General features: G+C 41.9%; 1 protein-coding gene across 1 annotated transcript; it reads left to right on the forward strand.

Annotated features, from left to right (window-relative positions):
- Positions 1-907: 907 nt before the first annotated feature.
- On the forward strand, positions 908-17,910 carry LOC308605828 (NACHT, LRR and PYD domains-containing protein 13-like; the record flags this gene model as incomplete). The annotated part of the gene is made up of 7 exons (XM_081216095.1): positions 908-1,008; positions 3,209-3,376; positions 4,669-4,839; positions 8,841-9,011; positions 11,876-12,046; positions 15,241-15,411; positions 17,787-17,910. The coding sequence occupies 7 exons, from the start codon at positions 908-910 to the stop codon at positions 17,908-17,910; spliced, it is 1,077 nt and encodes a 358-aa protein (XP_081072221.1).
- Positions 17,911-19,680: the final 1,770 nt, after the last annotated feature.

The raw sequence follows: 19,680 nt of genomic DNA on the forward strand, positions 1-19,680 counted from the left end.
TAAGACTTAAGGAAGTTTAAGACCTTCCCTAAAGTTCATAACAGATCTTCTGATGTTGGGTTATGTCCTACTTTTCTACAGCACAGCTTCTTACTGCTTTTTCTCCTCAGTGGTTTTAAACTCTGTATATCAGTATTAACTGGGGGTGTTAAACACATGAAAGCACAGGCTTTCACAACACACACACACACACACACACACAAGTACACTTAAGGTTGGAAACAACTACTTTAACCAGTTACAGTTCTGGACTTATGGAGTAGAACTTTATATCCTCCAGGTGCTTTCAGAATATATTCTTTGTTTTACTTCCCTCATCTCATCTGAGATAAAGAAAAATTGATTTCTGACTGTATTGCTCTTTTATCCTTAACATTGAGAGCGTACTGCATCAGGGAAATTCTAAATAATTAGAATTCTAATAACTCTAAGATCTAAATATTTGCATGAATCTTCTTTAATCATCACAAAGTCCTAGGAGAGTAAATTTTACTAGGCACATTTTGGAGATAGAAAATTGGAGCACAGAGATTAAATCCTAGGAGTCAGAGCTCTGAATCTGTCTTAAGTCTATTTAACTTTAAGTCTGAACTCTTAAGGATTATACCTGTGGTCCGCCTCACTTATGTGGTTGCTTTCCTCCAAAAAGAATGGTTAAGGATTGTGGGAATGAAACATCTGGTGTTGTGCAAACTATGCTTTTTTGGTTACACATTTTCATATTCAGAACTCCAGTGAGTCTCTTTTGTTAAGGTCTTTTCTTGCCCCCTGTAGATCATATTCTGCGTGTTGGTTGAGTTTCATTTACTCTCGTCAGCCTTCTCTCTCTCCCTCACAAAGGACAGGGGTTGTCGATTTCAGGAACGATCAGTGGGAGGATATTTGCTCTGTGTTTTGCAACGGGAACATGAGAGAGCTGGACCTGAGTAACAGCAAGCTTAATACTTCATCTATGAAGGAACTCTGTTATAAGCTGAGAAATCCAAGATGCAAACTCCAAAAACTGACGTAAGTGTGAGACTCTCACGGTTTGAAGAAAACAATAGGAGAATAACCCACTCTTTTTTTTTTTTTTTTTGATGACAGCCGTGAGTTATCTATTGGCCAGAAAGTAAGCTAGGTGCACAGGAGAATAAAATAAAGGGACTTACATTCATGAAGCTGCTACTTAGGCAAAGTAGATTGAAATTCTAAAAAATGGCCATCTGCTGCGGCAGTAGGTGGCAAGTTGATCAGAAGGGATTTGACCATTCTAGAGCACATTGTTTTAGAGCCATTAACAACTCAATTATTGTCATGAATATGGCGTTAGAATTCAACTAGTATATGACATTCCCTTGTAAATGGCATCATTTATTTCTGCTTGGTTTATTTGAAGCTGAACCTTTAATAGTTTAGGTATCACAACGGCAACTCAGATGGGGGGTTCTGGCATCACCTCTACAGAAAGTTGTATAGTGTGATTTTCTGAGAGGAAATACCCACAAAACATAGAAGATGGAATATTTAGGGTACCATTGTGAAACTAAAAGTGATGATTCAAAAAAAATAATTCATCTCATAATTTTAACTAAAAAAGGGCAATCTATCTTGCACTAGAGATACATGTAGACAAATTCCTTTTTCCTTAAGACGTTTAAGGTGGACTGCTTTTTGAGCCAAATATGAAGGAATAGAAAATTTCTAGGGCATGGTAGGGGCAAAGTGTTTGAGAAGAGCTAAAGGTATGTGGAGTCCATGAGACGTGCTCTGTGTCTTAAGGAAAGGTGAGTCATTTGTGGTACAGCATTTATTCATTCAATAGGTATTTATTGAGCATCTGTTATCTGTCCTGAGGTTATAGCAGTGAACAGAACAGGTAATTCTTGCCTTCATGGAGCCTACACTGAGTTGGAGAAACAAACTTAAATAATCAGGATGGTATATGAGATGGTGACATCTCCCAAAGCAGAAGGAAATCAGTTCAGCAACTCAGAAAGCGTGTAAAAGAAGGAAGCTTTGCACTTTTAGATAGGGGAGGCCCCCTCTGCCTTCCCTATCTACCTGAAAGATATTTGAGTAAAGGTCTATACATTGGATATGAAGCATAATTTGGGATTGAAACTTAGTGGTCCTATAGCATGCTGCAAGGAGAAATGACAGATTCTCAAATCTGGCTCAAAGATGGGGAAGAATTAGCAGGTGGAAGTCGACCTTGAGGGAGAAGCCAGGGAAGAAATTAACTGATAAAGGACACAGCAAGTAGTACTTAGAGTGGAATTTGAGATGGAATTTGGTCAGATGGTCTGGAGTGCAGGACAGCTAACTCTATCCTACTCTCCCTCCACCTTTCTCAAGGTCATGCCTCAAGGTCTAAAAATCAGATGCAGGCACTGATTCAACGATTTAAGAGCAGAAGAGTTGACAATGATGTTTGTCCTCACAGTTCTGTGTGTTGAGTGAACCGGATCAAATACACGGGTGGCAGGCTTAAACAGCCTTTGATGTCCTTTTCCTTTCTTTCTTTTTTTCCTTCTATTTTCATTCTATAACTTAGTTCTCAAGATAAGGAGAAACAAGTTCAAGAACAAAACGAGAGAGTTGTTCTCACCAGTCCTCTCTGGGTTGGTGTGGGATGGGTGGTCACCTCCCTAGAAGAGGGTCGGCAGCCCCAGGACATCTTACATTAGATCTGAGGAGGAGTGGGGAGAGGATGGATTCCTGACTTCATACATCCAACTGAGCTTAGTGATCATATTTGAGATTGCCTTTTCAACATTTTAGTACCACGACTCAAATCAATTTTTGGACTCCTCTTATGTTTTTTTAAAATAATTAATTAATTAAATTTATTTTTGGCCGCTTTGGGTCTTCGTTGCTGCACGTGGGCTTTCTCTAGTTGTGGCGAGCAGGGGCTATTCTTTGTTGCGGTGCGTAGGATTCTCATTGCGGTGACTTCTCTTGTTTCAGAGCACGGGCTCTAGAGCACAGGCTCAGTAGTTGTGGCGCACGGGCTTAGTTGCTCCGCGGCATGTGGTATCTTCCTGGACCAGAGCTCAAACCCGTGTCCTCTGCATTGGCAGGTGGATTCTTAACCACTGCGCCACCAGGGAAGCCCCTCCTCTTATGTCTTGTACATCATCCTTGAGGTTGTGTACGTGTGTGTTAGAAAGGAAAGATGGGGAAGCAGGCTTCTCTCCAAAACTTTCTCACTGCCTCTCTTCCTCAGGTGCAAGTCGGTGTCTCCTGTGAAGATTCTGAAGGAGCTTGTCATCGTGCTTCATGGTAACCACAAGCTGACCCACCTGGATCTGAGCTCTAACAACCTAGGAATTACTGTGTCCAAGATGATTTTTAGAACTTTGAGGCACTCAGCCTTCAACCTCAAGCATCTGTGGTAAGTCTTGGCTCTTCCAGATCTGTCCCCAAGATCACACATTGGTTTGATGATTCATTGGGAGGACAGGAGTCAACACTGCAGAAAAAGAATACAGAGAAAGACTAGCAAAGAGGAAAAAAATGCATGGGTGTAGAGCAGTTGTTCTCAAATTTTAACGTATATCAGAATCACTCAAGGGGGCATGTTAAAACACAGATTCCTGGAATCCACCCCCAGGATCCAGCAGGTCTATTGAGGGGCCTGATAATTAGCATTTCTAATAGACTCTGAGGTGATGCCGGACTGTGGACCACACTTTGAGTAGCACTGACTTGAAAGGGCGTAGCCGTCTGGTCTTTGAAGGGATGAGAAACAGGGAGAAATCAGCTCTTGTTCATGGAGCAAGGGGGTCTCTAAACAAAGACCACTCTTCCCAGGAGTAACTGCCTATCCTGGGGCCTCTTCGATAGGTTGGAATCGTGTGGCCTCACCCCTACGGTTTGTCATCAGCTGTTTATGGAACTCAGCAAGAACTCAAGTCTGAAATTCCTCAGCCTGGGGGACAATGATCTCTCTAATGTTGAGCTGAAAAGACTGCAGGGGCCCACTGGGATGTCCAAGTGCCCCCTGAAGGAGCTGTCGTAAGTCCTCCTGCTTTTTCAAAAATACTTCCTTTGCAAGTTTGGGTGGCAGTGTGGGGTTGGCAGTGGGACTGTGTTTTGGGAGCCTTGGGGATCCCCCTGTTGATCCCCCATCCCACTGACACAGTCTTGTCATCTTCATCCTTCTCACCATTCTCCTTAGGGCTCCATCTCAGCCAGCTTTGCCTTCACCTTGATCTTGGGCATCTTGACCATCAGCTTCTTTTGTATAACTTCCTTAGGCTTCTGCCAGCCTCCTCTAAACACAGCAGTTTTCAGCGAGGGCCAGTTTTGTCCCCACTGGGAACATTAGGCAGTGTCTGGACACACGCTTGTTTTTCGGTGTTGGGAAGGGGGAGGGTGCTCCTGGCATCTAGTGGGTAATCTAGTGCTCCTGGCATTGACCAGGTGTGATCAGTATCCTACAGTGTACTGGAGGGCCCCATACAATCAAGAATGATCTGCCCTAAAGGTCAGTAGGAATGAGAATGAGAAATCTTACCTTTACCCACATTATTCTCCTCCATGAAAATTATGTTCCTTATCTAGTTTAACTTTTCCATGATTTTGGGTCCCAAAGGACCCAAAGGCCCAAGGGACTGAGAGTTTGAGAAGGAGATAGGAAACCGGGCATAGCTGTGGCTCACCTTGCATCTTCATCTCCCACAGCCTGGAGAAATGCAACCTGTTGGCGGCCCACTGTCAGGACCTGGCCTTGCTTCTCATCAGCACCCAGGGAATGACTCGACTGTGCCTGGGAATTAATCAGCTCCAGGATGATGATGTGAGGCTGCTGTGTGCTTCCCTGACTCACCCCGAGTGTGTCTTAGAGAGACTGGTGTAAGTTCCTCCTCATTCGGTGTCTGGAAATGACCCTCCGTGGGGTTAGGCATTGAAGAAGACAGTGGCTCCTTCATTCGGGATCCAGTTATGTCGTTGAAAACTAACATTCATGGAGCATTTACTCAATGTGCTAGTCATTGCTCTAAACATAGATTCTGAGTAGCATCCCCAAATTTGTTGAATCAGTCTCTGGAGATTGTGACAAGAAATTCAATTCTAACAGGGACCCCAGGAAATTTTTTAAAAATATTTATTTATTTATTTGGCTGTGCCAGGTCTTAGTTGCAGCATGTGGGATCTTCACTGCAGCGTGCGGGATCTTTAGTTGTGGCATGTGGGATCCTTTTTTTTCTTTTAATTAATTTTTATTGGGGTATAGTTGCTTTACAACGTTGTGTTAGCTTCTACTGCACAGCAAAATGAATCGGCCATACATAGACATATATCCCCTCCACTTAGGTCACCACAGTGCATTAAGTAGAGTTCCCTGTGTTATACAGTACGTTCCCATCAGTTGTCTATTTTATACATAGTATCAATAGTGTATAGGTGTCAATCCCAGTCTCCCAGTTCCTCCCACTCCACCCCTTCCCCCTTCATATCCATACGTTTGTTTTTTACATCTGTCTCTCTATTTCTGCTTGGCAGTTAAGGTCATCTATACCATTTTTCTAGATCTACATATACGTGTTAATATATGATATTTGTTTTTCTCTTTCTGACTTACTTCACTCTGTATGACACTCTCTAGGTCCAAAAAAAATTTATTCTAAAATTTTAGAAAGAACTATGTTATGCATTCATTTAAAGACCTCCATTATATAATCTTAATTTTCTGTCACTTAAGCTTAGCATTGCTTGCTTAAACCATTTGTTTGTTTTGTCAATCCTTTTTCTACTCTTCTCCCTACCTTAAGCTATTTCAAGTGTTTATCTTACTAGGCTCATTGAAGGGAACAACTCTTAGATATTGTAATTCTCTTGGTTTTGGTTTTATTTTTATTTCTGTTTTTTTATTGCTTTATTCATCCTACTTTCTTTACAGATTCCTTTAATTCTGATATTCTTCTTGCTTTGTGAGTTGAATGTTTCAATATTCTTCCTCCATATTCTTTCATGTTTTTTGTCTTCACAGCTTTGTATGAATAATATGCAAGATAAAGCATTCCAAACACCAACACCATAGCTCTGGAGGGGATTCAGGACATCATCTTCCCTGGGGCTTGGACGCCACCTCGGGGGCGGGTGGGTGCCAAGCGTGGTGGATCGGGCTGCCAACAGCAGGCCACGCTGGTGCCCTTGGGAGCTGGGTCCTGTGTCTCATGTGGGATCTTTTAATTGATCTTTAGTTGCGGCATGTGGGATCTTTTAGTTGCAGCATGTGGGATCTAGTTCCCTGACCAGGGATGGAACCCAGACACCCTGCATTGGAAGCGTAGAGTCCTAGCCACTGGACCACCAGGGAAGTCCCAGGACCCCAGGAAATGATGATGCTTTAGTCAACTGATCTCTAAGCTCCTATCTCCAGATACAGAGCTGGCGCCAAGGTTGGGGGTGGTTAAGATAGACAAGCTTTTTGGGTGTGTGCAGGATGCAGTTTTAGGAGTGAGATACAAACAACAGCAATAGTTCAGATATGAAAAAACAAAAAGTGGAATGAGTAGACGAGATACAGTGGTGAGATTGGTTTCTCCTAAGGTCTTCTCCCACCAACCTACCTGAGGAGGTGGCACTTGAAGCAGAGACTTGAAGAAAGTCGGGGAGGAAGCCACAAGCAGAGAGAAGGGATAGGAGGGCAAAGGTTCTGAGATTCGAATGAGCTTGGAGGTGTTGTACAAGGAAACTAGTATGGCCGGAGTCCCGTGAGAGAGGGGATAACGGGAGAAGATGAAGCTGGAGAGGCAGCAAGATGCCTGAATACGCCCAGGCAGCATAGGATTTTGTGCTTTTTTTGGAGGTTTGACAGTGAGATACTCTGAAAGATCATCCAGGCTGTTCTTGAAGGATGGACTATAATGAGTGGCAAAAGTTTGAGAAGAAGCAAGTGCCTATACCCCAGGCAAGAGGATAAGAGAGAGCTGGCTTGGATGAGGTGTAGGACCTCAGGGTATATTTGATGATAGAGCCATGGGAACTTCCTGATGGGTTAGGGGTGGTTTAGGAGGGAGAGGAAGCAAGAACACCTCCAGGTGATGGGCTTAGGCTGCTGGGTGAAGGGTGGTGCCATTTTATGACATGGTGAAGACTGACTTGGGTCTGAGGAGTTTGGATTGGGACATAGAGTGGAATGCCTGTGAATTAACCATGCAGAGATATTACCAGAGCAGGTGTATATAGGACTGTAGGACTCAAGGGGGTCGTTGGGTAGGGATGAGAGTCCACATGCAGTGGTGGATGCCAAGCTGATTACAGAGATATTTTGTTCTTTAGCTACACTCTGCTTCTCGGGGGCAGGTGTGGAATAGATGGAAAGTTGAGTTTTCCTGGGGTTGGATATCATTCAGGTGAGTATGAAAGACTGGAAAAGCCCAAGGTCCTTAGGTGCATCCAAGGTGGTGATTATGGTGAAAGGCCATGGAGTCTGAGCAAAGAAACCAGTGATTGGTACTCGCCTATCCCTAAGCCTCAAAGAACCAGAATGTTAATAGGCCATTAATACATATATAATAAGAACTAATATTATACATGTTCAATTGTTATGCTAATAATATATAATAAAATAATAATTATGCTTACACCATATACTTTAATATATTACATTTACTATGATGTATATTCATAATAATAATTTATGCCATATACTTTGTTATTTTATTGTTTTTGGCCATGCCCTGTGGCTTGCGGGATCTTAGTTTCCTGACCATGGATCAATCCCAGGCCACAGCAGTGAAAGCACCAAGTCCTAAGCACTGGACCACCAGGGGCTTCTTCCATATACTTTCATATAGTACATTTACTATGATATATATTAATATTAATAATATACAATAAGATGATACATAATATAGCCTATTATATATTATATAACTATTATATGTAATATTTATGTCATAAATATGTTATATAATAACATGTGCTACCTATGTCTGCTATATAATACCTATAGATCTATTATATAATTACATAATCTAATACCTAATATATAAATAAATGTTAGATAACTATTATAATAAACCTGTAATCTGATATATAACATCTCTATTACATATCTCCTGTAACCTGTACTGCACCCTTGCCAAGTACTGTCCCATGCTCCTATAACAGACCATAGTCCCACTTCAGAACAGAGGAGGTGGAGGCTGAAGGGAATAACACAGCTCACCAAACAACACTTGGTAACGGCTGAGTGGCCTTTGAACCCACATCTGACTGGCTCCAGCACCTGGGGTTCATCCTCAGCTGCCTCAAAGCTACTTAAAATATTTTCCCTCTATTTAACATTTTTACTTAAAAATTAAAAGAAATTCTTACATTAAACTTTATTTTTTTTTAACACGTAGGAAGCTGCACATACTTAATGTATACAGTTTGGTGAGTTTGGGGATAAATACACACTGGTGAAACCATCACTACCATCAAGGCCATGAACATATCCATCACCTCCCAAAGTTTCTTCCCACCTCCTTTATTACTACGGTTTTTGGTGTGTGGTAACTTTTAACATAGGCTCTTACACGATTTTAAGTATACAGTGTAGTTTTGTTAGCTGTAGGCATGGTCTAGGCGGTATAGTAGATCTTCAGAAATTAGTTATCTCCCGTAACTGAAACTTTGTATCCTTTGACCATCATTCCTTTATTTTTTTAACCCAATCATGACTGACTAGCACATTCTTGGTGTGCGCATTGCACAAAACTGGACCGAGAAAGGCTATGTATGCACAGCTACCCGGCATGTCCTGGACTCGGGTCTAGGGAGACCCGTGGGTGACCTGGAGGGAGGGGCCTCGCTTTGGGCTTTTCTCCTGAGCATCTGTCTCTGCGGTTCTGACCCCACAGGCTCTGGTCCTGCCAGCTTGGTGCAGCCAGTTGTAGATATTTCTCAGACACTCTCCTCCAGAATAAGAGCTTGACACACCTGAATCTGCGGAAGAATAACCTGGGAGATGAGGGAGTGAAGTTTCTGTGTGAGGCCCTGAGTCATCCAGATTGTAACCTGCAGAACCTGAAGTAAGTTTCATCCACTTCCCTCTGGGTTAGTGGCTGAGAGGAGAGTCATGTGGCTTGACCTGAGGTCCAGATGGGGTTTGCGTCCTGGGTGTGGTAGCCAGTCCATAGAGGGGCTGGTTTTGCTGGAGGTGGGGGCATGTGGGTAGGTATTGGTCCTGGAGGGGACAAGATGGCATGACTGTTAAAGACCAACCACAGAGGTCTTGAGGGTTGCCAAGACCACCCCACGGGTTTGGTGATTCACTGCGAGGACTCAAAGAACTCAGCATACAGTTGTATTCGCGGCTGTGATTTATTATTTATTCTGTGAAGGGAAACAGCAAAATCAGCAGAGGGGAAAAGTTGCCTGGGTTGAGGTCCAGAGGAAACCAGGTATAAGCTCCCAGGAATTCTCTCCCAGCGGAATCACCCAGGACACACTGCTTTCTCACAGCAAAGAGATGTGGCAATACACGTGCAATGCCATCCACCAGGGATGCCCATGACAGACTCGACACTCAAGACTTTGGCTGGACACTGCTTATGTGGACACCTTCTGCCCAGCACACATCAAGAGTCTAGACCTCCACGGGGAAAGCAGGTGTTCAGCATTAACCATGCTGCTTGCACAGCTTAGGCACAGTGAGTCACTCTGAGCAGAGAATCGGGGGAACCGTCCTGAAATCCACGTTCCCAGATAGCAGCCGGGGCCAGGCTAGCCTTGCCAGCAGGGCTTTCTATGGACAGGGGTCAGGGATGCGAGGCTAGCTCTTTTCTATACGATGTGCTATTCCGTTTCTGATACAGAAGTCAGAAGTCTCCGTAGTTTGCCAGTCATAATGGAAGTGATTTTGTATATTTGTCACTTTTGTAATCCTTCCATAGGCCTTTGTGCATATATAAATTTTTATAAACTCAGCATTTATTAACATGAAAATGTCCACCCCAAATAGCGTATCTGAGACTATTCCACATCCATACATAACAACGTTAACCTTTTTATGACTACGTAGTAATTTGTTGAATGAGTATTCTATTTATATAAGAAGTACCCTAGTTGTTTCCAATCTTTTGGAATAGTTATAAAAGTTATGCAGTGTATCTGTGTACCTGTATCATTTGGACATATGTAAATATACTTATAGAGTAAGTTCCTAGAAATAGAATGGCTGGATCAAAGGGTATCTGCAATCAAAAAATTTTTAATTTATTTTTTTTTGTTGGGCCATTCTTAAAAATTTTATTGGAGCACAGTTAATTTACAATGTTGTGTTAGTTTCAGGTGTACAGCAAAGTGAATCAGCTATACATATATTCACTCGTTTTTGATTCTTTTCCCATATAGATCATTACAGAGTATTGAGCAGAGTTCCCTGTGCTATACAGGAGGTTCTCATTAGTTATCTGTGTTATGTACAGTAGTGTGTGTGTGTCAATCCCAATCTCCCAATTTATCCCTCCCCTCCTTTCCCCCCGGTAAACATAAGTTTGTTTTCCACATCTGTGACTATTTCAGTTTTGTAAATAAGTTGATTTATACCATTTTTTAGGATTCCATCTATAAGCGATATCATATATTTGTCTTTCTCCATCTGACTTACTTCCCTCAGCCTGACAATCAAAATTCACACACACTGCCACATTGTCCTTCCCTATATTACACTGCCACCAGCCAAGAGCACCTGTTATCCACACCTTCACATACAGTGTTACCAAACCTCCTTGATCTTTGTCAGTTTGAGAGGTAGAAAAATGATGGCTCAACCTATTTTTATTCTCCCATGGAAATACTGAAACTTAGGCAAAAGTAGACAGAGTAGTATTTAATCTACTCCATTACCCGACTTCAACAAGTATTGATTCACAGCCAATCTCCTTTCATCTAAACCCCCAAGCTTATTTTGGGTCCAGGCCCAAGGGTCATATACTTTCCTTGGTAAACTCAAAGTCCTTGTATATTTGCATCCTGTGAATAAGAATGGACTTGAGCAGCTTTCAAATGTTGAAAACCATTTGTGTAAACTTCCAAATGAAAAACCTTTTGATAAAACTTGACTATTTTTTTCCTATTGGGTTTTTGGGTTTCTTTTCCTACTGACTTGTAGGCATTCTTCGGTAGGGAAATGGAGACCTTTGGGGTATAACTTACACAGGTTGTTTATCTTGCTGGCAGTCCCCTTAGGCCTGGCTCTTGAGAGTTTTAACCACGTGGACATTTTTCATGAAGCCAAACTTTTCCTTTTATGTCTTAAGGATTTTTGCCTTATGTACACCTCCTACTTAAGGTGGCATTCTTTAGTTATTTCATGTCTCTCTCCTCCCCTTCTGTGTATCTTAGTTTCTCTCTGTGTCTCTGTTCTCTTTCATCTCTGTGTCTCTCCCTTTCCACTTGCCCATCCTTTAATTCTCTCTTTCTCTCTCCAAGTGTTTACCTGGATTACTCAGCTTGAACTTATTTGGTATAATAATTCATTCTCAGGAATTTAGATCTGCCCTTAAGTGAGAGTCCTGCTGTCGTTTTCAGCTCAAATGTTGAGCTCAAAGGTGGAAAAACGTGTTCTCTGTTAGCAAAAGAGTCTGGGTGCTCTGGTGGTCAGTGTCCCAGAGAGAGGCCCTTCACATAGACAAGCCTGTTGATGGCCTGGGGAGGGAGGGAGAGGGCTCCATGGCTGTTCCTTCTACTTTCTTCTTTTCACAGGTAAATAGATCACCCAGGGGTTCGTTCAGACCTCCTAACCAGCACCCTCCTCTTTCTAGGGCTTGGGAGAAGAAGTCTGGTTTTGGCATCTTTCTTCCTTAGAAGAAAGTGAGGTGGGCTGAAATATACGGAGACTAAGGATTCAAGGATTACTTTTCCCTCTTTCGTATGTTTTTTTATTTTGCAGCTTGTCAGATTGTTCTTTCACGGTGGAGGGCTGTCGGGAGCTTACTCACGCCCTCAAGTACAATCGTAATGTGAAAATTCTGGATGTTGGGAAAAATAATGTCCAGGATGATGGGGTGAGAGAGCTGTGCAAGATTCTGAAACGTCCAAGTTGTGCACTGGAGACGCTTGGGTGAGTCGCTACTTTTCTTTTTTGTTGTTGTTGTTGGTTACTTTTTATTCTGGTAATATATTGAATTTACAGAAAAGGTGCAAAAGTGATACAAAGAATTACCCTTAACCTTTTAACTAGAGTCAGCGATAGTTTACATTCTGCCTGAAAGATTTATTCTATAATCTCTCATCTCTCTCATCTATCTGTATCTATCTCTGTCTCTCTATCGTCTATGTATACATCTCTTATCTATGGATATATGTTACAATCCCTATCTACCTACCTACCTATCATTATTTATCTATTATCTATCTATAGCAAGAGTCAATGTTTTCCTTTTTGTGGGAAGTCCCCTGTCTCTACTCTTGGGCTGGGGAGGGAACAATAAATGGTTCCTTGTTGGCGGGGCGGGGGGGTTGGTTAAGAAGGTGGGAAATGATGGACATGTTCTCCTTTTAAGAATATCTTCTGCTTGACAATAAGCTCCAAGTTTAGAGAAAGTGTTTACTCTTATTAGCCCCATCCTTGATCTATTGTAAATATTATTTCTTTTAATCAGTACATTTTGGAGAGTAGGTCCCAGGGAGGGGGGACAGTGTTACATGTTTTCTACCCTGTGAATCTTTCCTATCTAAGGGGAAGACTGATTTTTAACCACAATGTGATGCATTTGCTCAGCAAACTAAGGTGGCTTAGCCTCAAGTAATAGGACGTTTGGTGAAACGTGGCTCACGTGATAGCAATTTTTCACATAGGCAATGGCTGCTTGTTCTCACAAACTGCCTAGGTGCTTGGGGAAAACTGTGCTGAGGAGCTTAGGCCTTGAGGCTTGAAACTTGAGTTCTTGCCCCTGAAAAGAATGGGGTGAAGCTCTTGGCAAAGGGTGACAGCGTATACAAGGGCTCAGAGGTGGATTTTGCAGGGAAATTTAATAACATGTGGTTGGAACCGAGTGATAGGTGTAGGGAAAGGGGATAAGACTATGTAGGAAAAAATTCTGTAGGGCCAGGTATCGCTTGAATGCTTACTGTGTGCTTGGAAACGGGAAGCACGTTACAATCATCACTTCATACTCCAGCATGGAGGCATGAGGAGGTTGCTACTTTTATACCCATTTTACTGAGGAGGAAACTGAGTCAAGGAGCTCATTTAGCTAATTTAAGATGGGGACAGGGACCTAGTCCAAAAGCCAATTCCTTTTTCTTCCAGCTTTATTGAGATATAATGGATACATAACATTGTGTATGTTTAAGGTGTACAACCTTCGGATTTGATACATTTATCTATTGCAAAATGATGGCCACCCTACGTTAGGTAACACCTCCATCCCATCACAGAGCTGCCCTTTCTTTTTGGTCATGAGAACACTTAAGATTTATGCTCTTAATAACTATCAAGTATATAAAACAGTATATTAACTATAGTCACCATGCTGTACATTTGATCCCCAGAATTTATTCATCTTACAACTGGAAGTTTGTACCTTTGGACCAATATCTCCCCCTTTCCACCTTTCCCTCATCCCTGGAAACCACCATTCTACTCTGTTTCTTTGAGTTTGGCTTTTTTAGATTCCACATATAAGTGATATCGTACAGTAATTGTCTTCATCTGTGGAAAGCCTGCTATTTGTGACATGGATGTAATTTGAGGGCATTATGCTAATTGAAATAAGTCAGAGGCCATTTGTTTTTCACCACATTTCTATCCTTCAAGAAGCATCTTCAGGTGCAATATTCTTTATCAATATTCTTTAGCCACAAGATTTATACAAGTCAATCAGGGTCATAGTTATGCTTTTAAAATAATGAGGTCTGGTTTTTTTTTTTTTTTTTTTTTTTTTTTTTTTGCGGTACACGGGCCTCACACCGTTGTGGCCTCTCCCATTGCGGAGCACAGGCTCCGGACGCGCAGGCTCAGCGGCCATGGCTCACGAGCCTAGCCACTCCGCGGCATGTGGGATCTTCCCAGACCGGGGCACGAACCCATGTCCCCTGCATCGGCAGGTGGACTCTCAACCACTGCGCCACCAGGGAAGCCCGAGGTCTGGTTTTAAGCCCTCTGTCTATCTAAGCTCTCCCCCCCAGAGGCAGAAAACAGTAAAACATCTGCCAAAAGTTACTGCATTGTCTTCAAGGATGAATTCTTTCCTGATACTCGGTTCACTTCCATCCAGCCTCATTCTCCAGTGTTGTAGCCTTAAAGCACCTCCCTGCAGGTCCCATATTTGTGTACACTGGGTTCCATCTTTACCATCTAGACCAGGGTTTCTCAATCTCAGCACTACTGATATTTTGGGCTGGGTAATCCTTGGTGGTGGCAGGCTGTCCTGTGCACTGTAGGATGATGAGCTGCATCCCTGGCCTCTACCCACCAGATGCCATTAGCACCTCCCCAGTCTTAAGACATCACCAAATTTCTGTGGGGAAAAATCACTCCTGATTGAGAAACACTGGCCTAGAAGACTGAAGGAACACTATTAAAGGAATATGATCAAGGTCAATGATATATAATATAGTGGTAAAAGCCCTGCTCAGGGTGTTAGACCTGAGAGGTTGGTGCACACCTGTTTGACACTGGAGCCCGTGTTTTTCTCATCATGCTCTTCCTGTCCAACAAATGGTACCTTTATCCTGAAGCACCCCTGGAATCTACCCAACCTCTTCCAACCTATGGAAACACATCCCTTCTCTCTACTCTTTGCACATCAAATTTTGCATGAATAGCCACAGACCACATTTCTTTATAGACTTAGATGGAAATTTCCACTGTGTTAAACTGATGTAATACATTTTGTCACTTTTGTTTTTGTATTCCTAGTAGCTAGCCAACTATATTTTTAGATTTTTGTATCGTTAAATTTAGAAATAAGATGGAAGAAGTGTAGTGTAGGGGTAGTAATGCTATTTTAGTCCCTTCCAGGGCCTTTTAAATGAACTCATCCACTTTAGACTAAAATTGTTTCTTTCACGTTTGGGCAGGCTAAACTTCAGTTTCCTCATCTGTCAGATGGGGTTTAAGATGTCCTCTACCTTTTAGAGGATTGGTATATGGATTAAATGAGTTACGTGTCAGCACTTGGAAACGTGTCTGGTGTGTGTTAGCCAGTCTGGTTCAGTAGTCTATTCCCCCTAAATCTTGAATCACTTCTTATTTCTAATTTCTCAGTCTTGGGGGACCACCTTTCACGCTTCTGTCCCACTCACCCCTAGGTTGGAGAAATGCAATCTGACACCTGATTGCTGCTGGCCTCTGTCCTCAGTTCTCGGAAGCAGTAAAAGCCTGACTAATCTGAACCTTCTAGGGAATGACCTGGGGCCAGAGGGAGTCAACACGCTGTGGACGTCCTTGAAAAAATCGACGTGCAAACTACGGAAACTCGGGTAATCCCTGCTGACATGGGGAAGCAGCTGCCGAGATGGGGATGGATGGGATGATGTTCTAAAGTGAGCATGCAGGTTATCCTGTGTTCAATTTCCTAGGGCGATGATGGCCAACAAAACTCTCGGTAACGAAGGAGGTGGTCTGTATCTGCCTTGTCCAATAGAGTAGCCGCTAGCCACGTGCAGGTACTTGAAACGTGCTTCGTGTGATGGAGGAACTGACTTTTTAACTTTATTTAGGTTGAATTAACTTAAATAGCCACATGTGGCTACTGACTACCCTATTGGATGGCGTGGTCCTATAGACGTTTGTGTATTTTGGCAGTGAGTCCCCTCAATTTTCTCATTTTAGTACCTACTCTGTTTCACTCAACAGACATTCACTCAGCAAATTCCTTTTCAGGGCTGACTATGCGCCATGTAGTCAGTGGGAAACAAATGGTCATGAGCCTTGTCCTCAGGGGTGTGGATTCCTCTTAGGGAGATGGCAAATCTGAGACATATAAAAGCAGTGTTAGTTGCCATTAATGCTGTGAAGGAAACTCCAGGTTGTGGTATAGAAAACAAGGGTGATCAGGGTAATAAGGGAAGTCTCGTCTCTGATGGTGTCATTGATCTTGAGTCCCAACGAGGCTGAGAGGGAGGAATCCATGTGTCAGGAGGCAAACGTGAACAGTGACTGGAGATGAGGGATAGTGCGTTCTAAGGAAGTTGCAGTAGCATGTGCAAAGGCTCTGAGGTTGGACCAAGCTTTGTGTTACCCTTGGAGGTGTTGAAAGAAGAGCATTACTCTCCACCTGATTGAGTATTCTGGAGATGAGATCAGAAAGGTAAGCAGTGGTTTTATTTATTTATTTATTTTGAGAAAGACATTAAACTAAGCACATTTTAGCAGAAATCCTCTTGGATACCAAGGAACCTTGCCTACTTTGGGAAGTTGGTCAAAATCTGTACATTGAGGATTTTATATTACTAAATTCACGCCTAGGACATACATTTAAAAAAATTGAAGTACGGTTGATTTACAATGTTGTGTTAGTTTCAGGTGTAAAGCACAGTGATTCACTTTTACATTACTGTATCTACATCTATTCTTTTTCAGATTCTTTTCCCTTAAAAGTTATTACAAAATATTTAGTATAGTTCTCTATGCTATACAATAGGTCCTTGTTGTTTATTTTACATATAGTAGTGTATATATGTTAATCCCAAGCTCCTAATTTATCCCTACCAGTTTGGTAACTGTAAAGTTGATTTTCTACCTCTGTGGGTCTATTTCTGTTTTGTAGATACAAGTTCATTTGTGTGTGTGAGTGTGTATACACACATATATGTGTATATATATATATTTTTTCTTAAGATTCCACATATAAGTGATATATTTGTCTGACTTACTTCACTTAATATGATAATCTCTAAGTCCATCCATGTTGCTGCAAATGCATTATTTCATTCTTTTTTATGGCTGAGTAATATTCCATTGTAATATGTGCCACATCTTCTTTATCCATTCATCTGTTGATGGACATTTAGGTTGCTTCCATGTCTTGGTTATTGTAAATAGTGCTGCTATGAACATAGGGGTGCATGTGTCTTTTTGAATTAGATTTTTCTCTGGATATATGCCCAGGAGTAGGATTGCAGGATCAGATGGTAACTTTAGTTTTTTAAAAGAACCTTCATACTGTTCTCCATAGTGGCTGCACCAATTTTTTTTAAACATCTTTATTGGAGTATAATTGCTTTACAATGGTGTGTTAGTTTCTGCTTTATAACAAAGTGAATCAGTTATACATAGACATATGTTCCCATATCTCTTCCCTCTTGCGTCTCCCTCCCTCCCACCCTCACTATCCCACTCCTCTAGGTGGGCACAATTTTAAGTCATGCATTTTTAAAAGTTCTGGGATGGTGACCACCATGGATGGACAAGCCACCCCTTGCTAATTGTGTGTGTGTGTGTGTGTGTGTGTGAGATTCAAGTTGTAGAGAGGACTTCTTACTGGGTAACCAGACTCTAACCTCTTCTCAAAGAAGAACGTGTGAAGACTTTGTCAAAAGTCTGTTAAACATATATTAATAATACAGATGAGAGGAATCAGATTTATATACAGTGATGATGAGCTGAGTTACCCTGTCCTATGTTTATTTCATCATCTTTCCTGGGGACTTCCCATCTTTTTTCTTTTGTGGTTTTGTCTTTCTCTGGAGGGGTTCTTGTGCCTTCAGATAGCCTTCCCAATCTCTCTGGGTGAAGTTGGAGGTAGAGATATACAATACGAGGGTAAACAAAAGGTAGCTTTTCTATGGGACCCCTATTTTATCATCCCATTCCATCATCATCTCTTCTCCTTCTATCTCTCTATTTTTTGCAGGCTCGAAAAAGACTTGTACTCTATAGTGAGAGCAGAGTTGGAGAAATTACAGGAGAAGGGGTCCTTTTTGAGAATCAAGTCTCAGTGGGATTTTAATGACCCTGAAGACAGATGGTGGTGGTGATCCAATGATGATATGCCACAGCTTTACCATGGAACATCCTTGGAGTACAACCACCAGGAGTTCCTGACCCATATGTTGCTTGGGAATTACTGTTCTTGGGGACAAATGAGCCATTGCTTCTAGAATGCTGGTTCAGTTTGTAATAGGCAGCATCTTAAGTACCCAGTCTCCAGAATCCTAACCTAATACTATATTTGGCCCAAGATCCTACAGTGGCTCTACGTTAAATTTTTTTTTCCCTTGGTATAATGATTTTTCATTTTGGGGGCTGTTAAGAGGATTCAATAAAACAAAGCATATAGAAATGTCTTGAGTAAGCCAAGAGCTTTATTTCTCATGGATTGAGAGGTGGGATAGATGTAATTATAATTCCATAATTATATTGTGATGAAATAAACCCGATGGACATCTAGACTGAGTCTTAATATGCAAATAGACCCAATTTTGGCCTTTGCATCTACCTTTGAATGATCCTTGGCTGTGTTATATCTAAAACGTAATTCAGTGACCTGAAAATATTGAGGCACATGGATCCCACACAGGATATGACGTGAAATCGATGATGTCATGCATGAAATGTGTATGAAAAATAGGAACTTATCAGATGGTCCTTTTCTCTCCCTTGCCCTAACACCAAGATGCTTTCTTATCCTATTATTCGACAAGCAAAATCTACCAGAAGTAATCTCAGGGCCCAGTTGGATACTTTATTTTGAATTTCATAGTTTATTAAAACACCTTCATAGTGTCTGGATCCTCAAAACCCTATAGGTAGAGACATCCATACTTTACTGATTTAAACACAAAGATACTGAGAATGATTTGTAACAGATTACAGAGAAAGTGAGTCAAATAATTGAGCTTTTTAAAAAATATTAATTATTTTTGGCTGCATTGGATCTTCATTGCTGCGCGCGGGCTCTCTCTAGTTGCGGCGAGACGGGCTACTCTTCGTTGTTGTGTGCAGGCTTCTCCTTGCGGTGGCTTCTCTTGTTGCAGAGCATGGGCTCTAGGCACGGGGGCTTTGGTAGTTGTGCCTGGTGGGCTCAGTAGTTGTGGCTCACAGGCTCGGTAGTTGTGGTGCACGGGCTTGGTCGCCCCACGGCATGTGGGATCTTCCTGGACTAGGGTTCAAACACCTTGTCCCCTGCATTGGCAGGCGGATTCTTAACCACTCCACCACCAGGGAAGTCCCATGATGGCCATTCTGACCAGTGCAAGGTGGTACCTCATTGTAGTTTTGATTTGCATTTCTCTAATAATTAGCGATGTTGAGCATCTCTTCATGTGCCTCTTGGCCATTTCTATGTCTTCTTTGGAGAAATGTCTGTTAAGGTCTTCTGCCCGTTTTTTGATTGGGTTGTTTGTTTTTTGTTATCGAGTTATATGAACTGTTTGTATATTTTGGAAATTAAGTCCTTGTCGGTCTCATCATCTGCAAAAAATTTGTCCCAGTCTGTAGCTTGTCTTTTTTATGGTTTCCTTTGCTGTACAAAAGCTTGTAAGTTTGATTAAGTCCTGTTTGTTTATTTTTGCTTTTATTTCTATCACCTTGGGAGGCTGACCTAGGAAAACATTGGTATGATTTATGTCAGAGAATGTTTTGCCTATGTTCTCTTCTAAAAGTTTATGGTGTCACATCTTATATTAAAGCCATTTTGAGTTAATTTTGTGCATGGTGTGAGGGTGTGTTCTAACTTCATCACTTTACATGAGGCTGTCCAGCTTTCCCAACACCACTTGCTGAAGAGGCTGTCTTTTTCCCATTGT

This window comes from Mesoplodon bidens (genome assembly GCF_964165515.1).
Source record: "Mesoplodon bidens genome assembly, chromosome: 18".
Taxonomy (NCBI): domain Eukaryota; kingdom Metazoa; phylum Chordata; class Mammalia; order Artiodactyla; family Ziphiidae; genus Mesoplodon; species Mesoplodon bidens.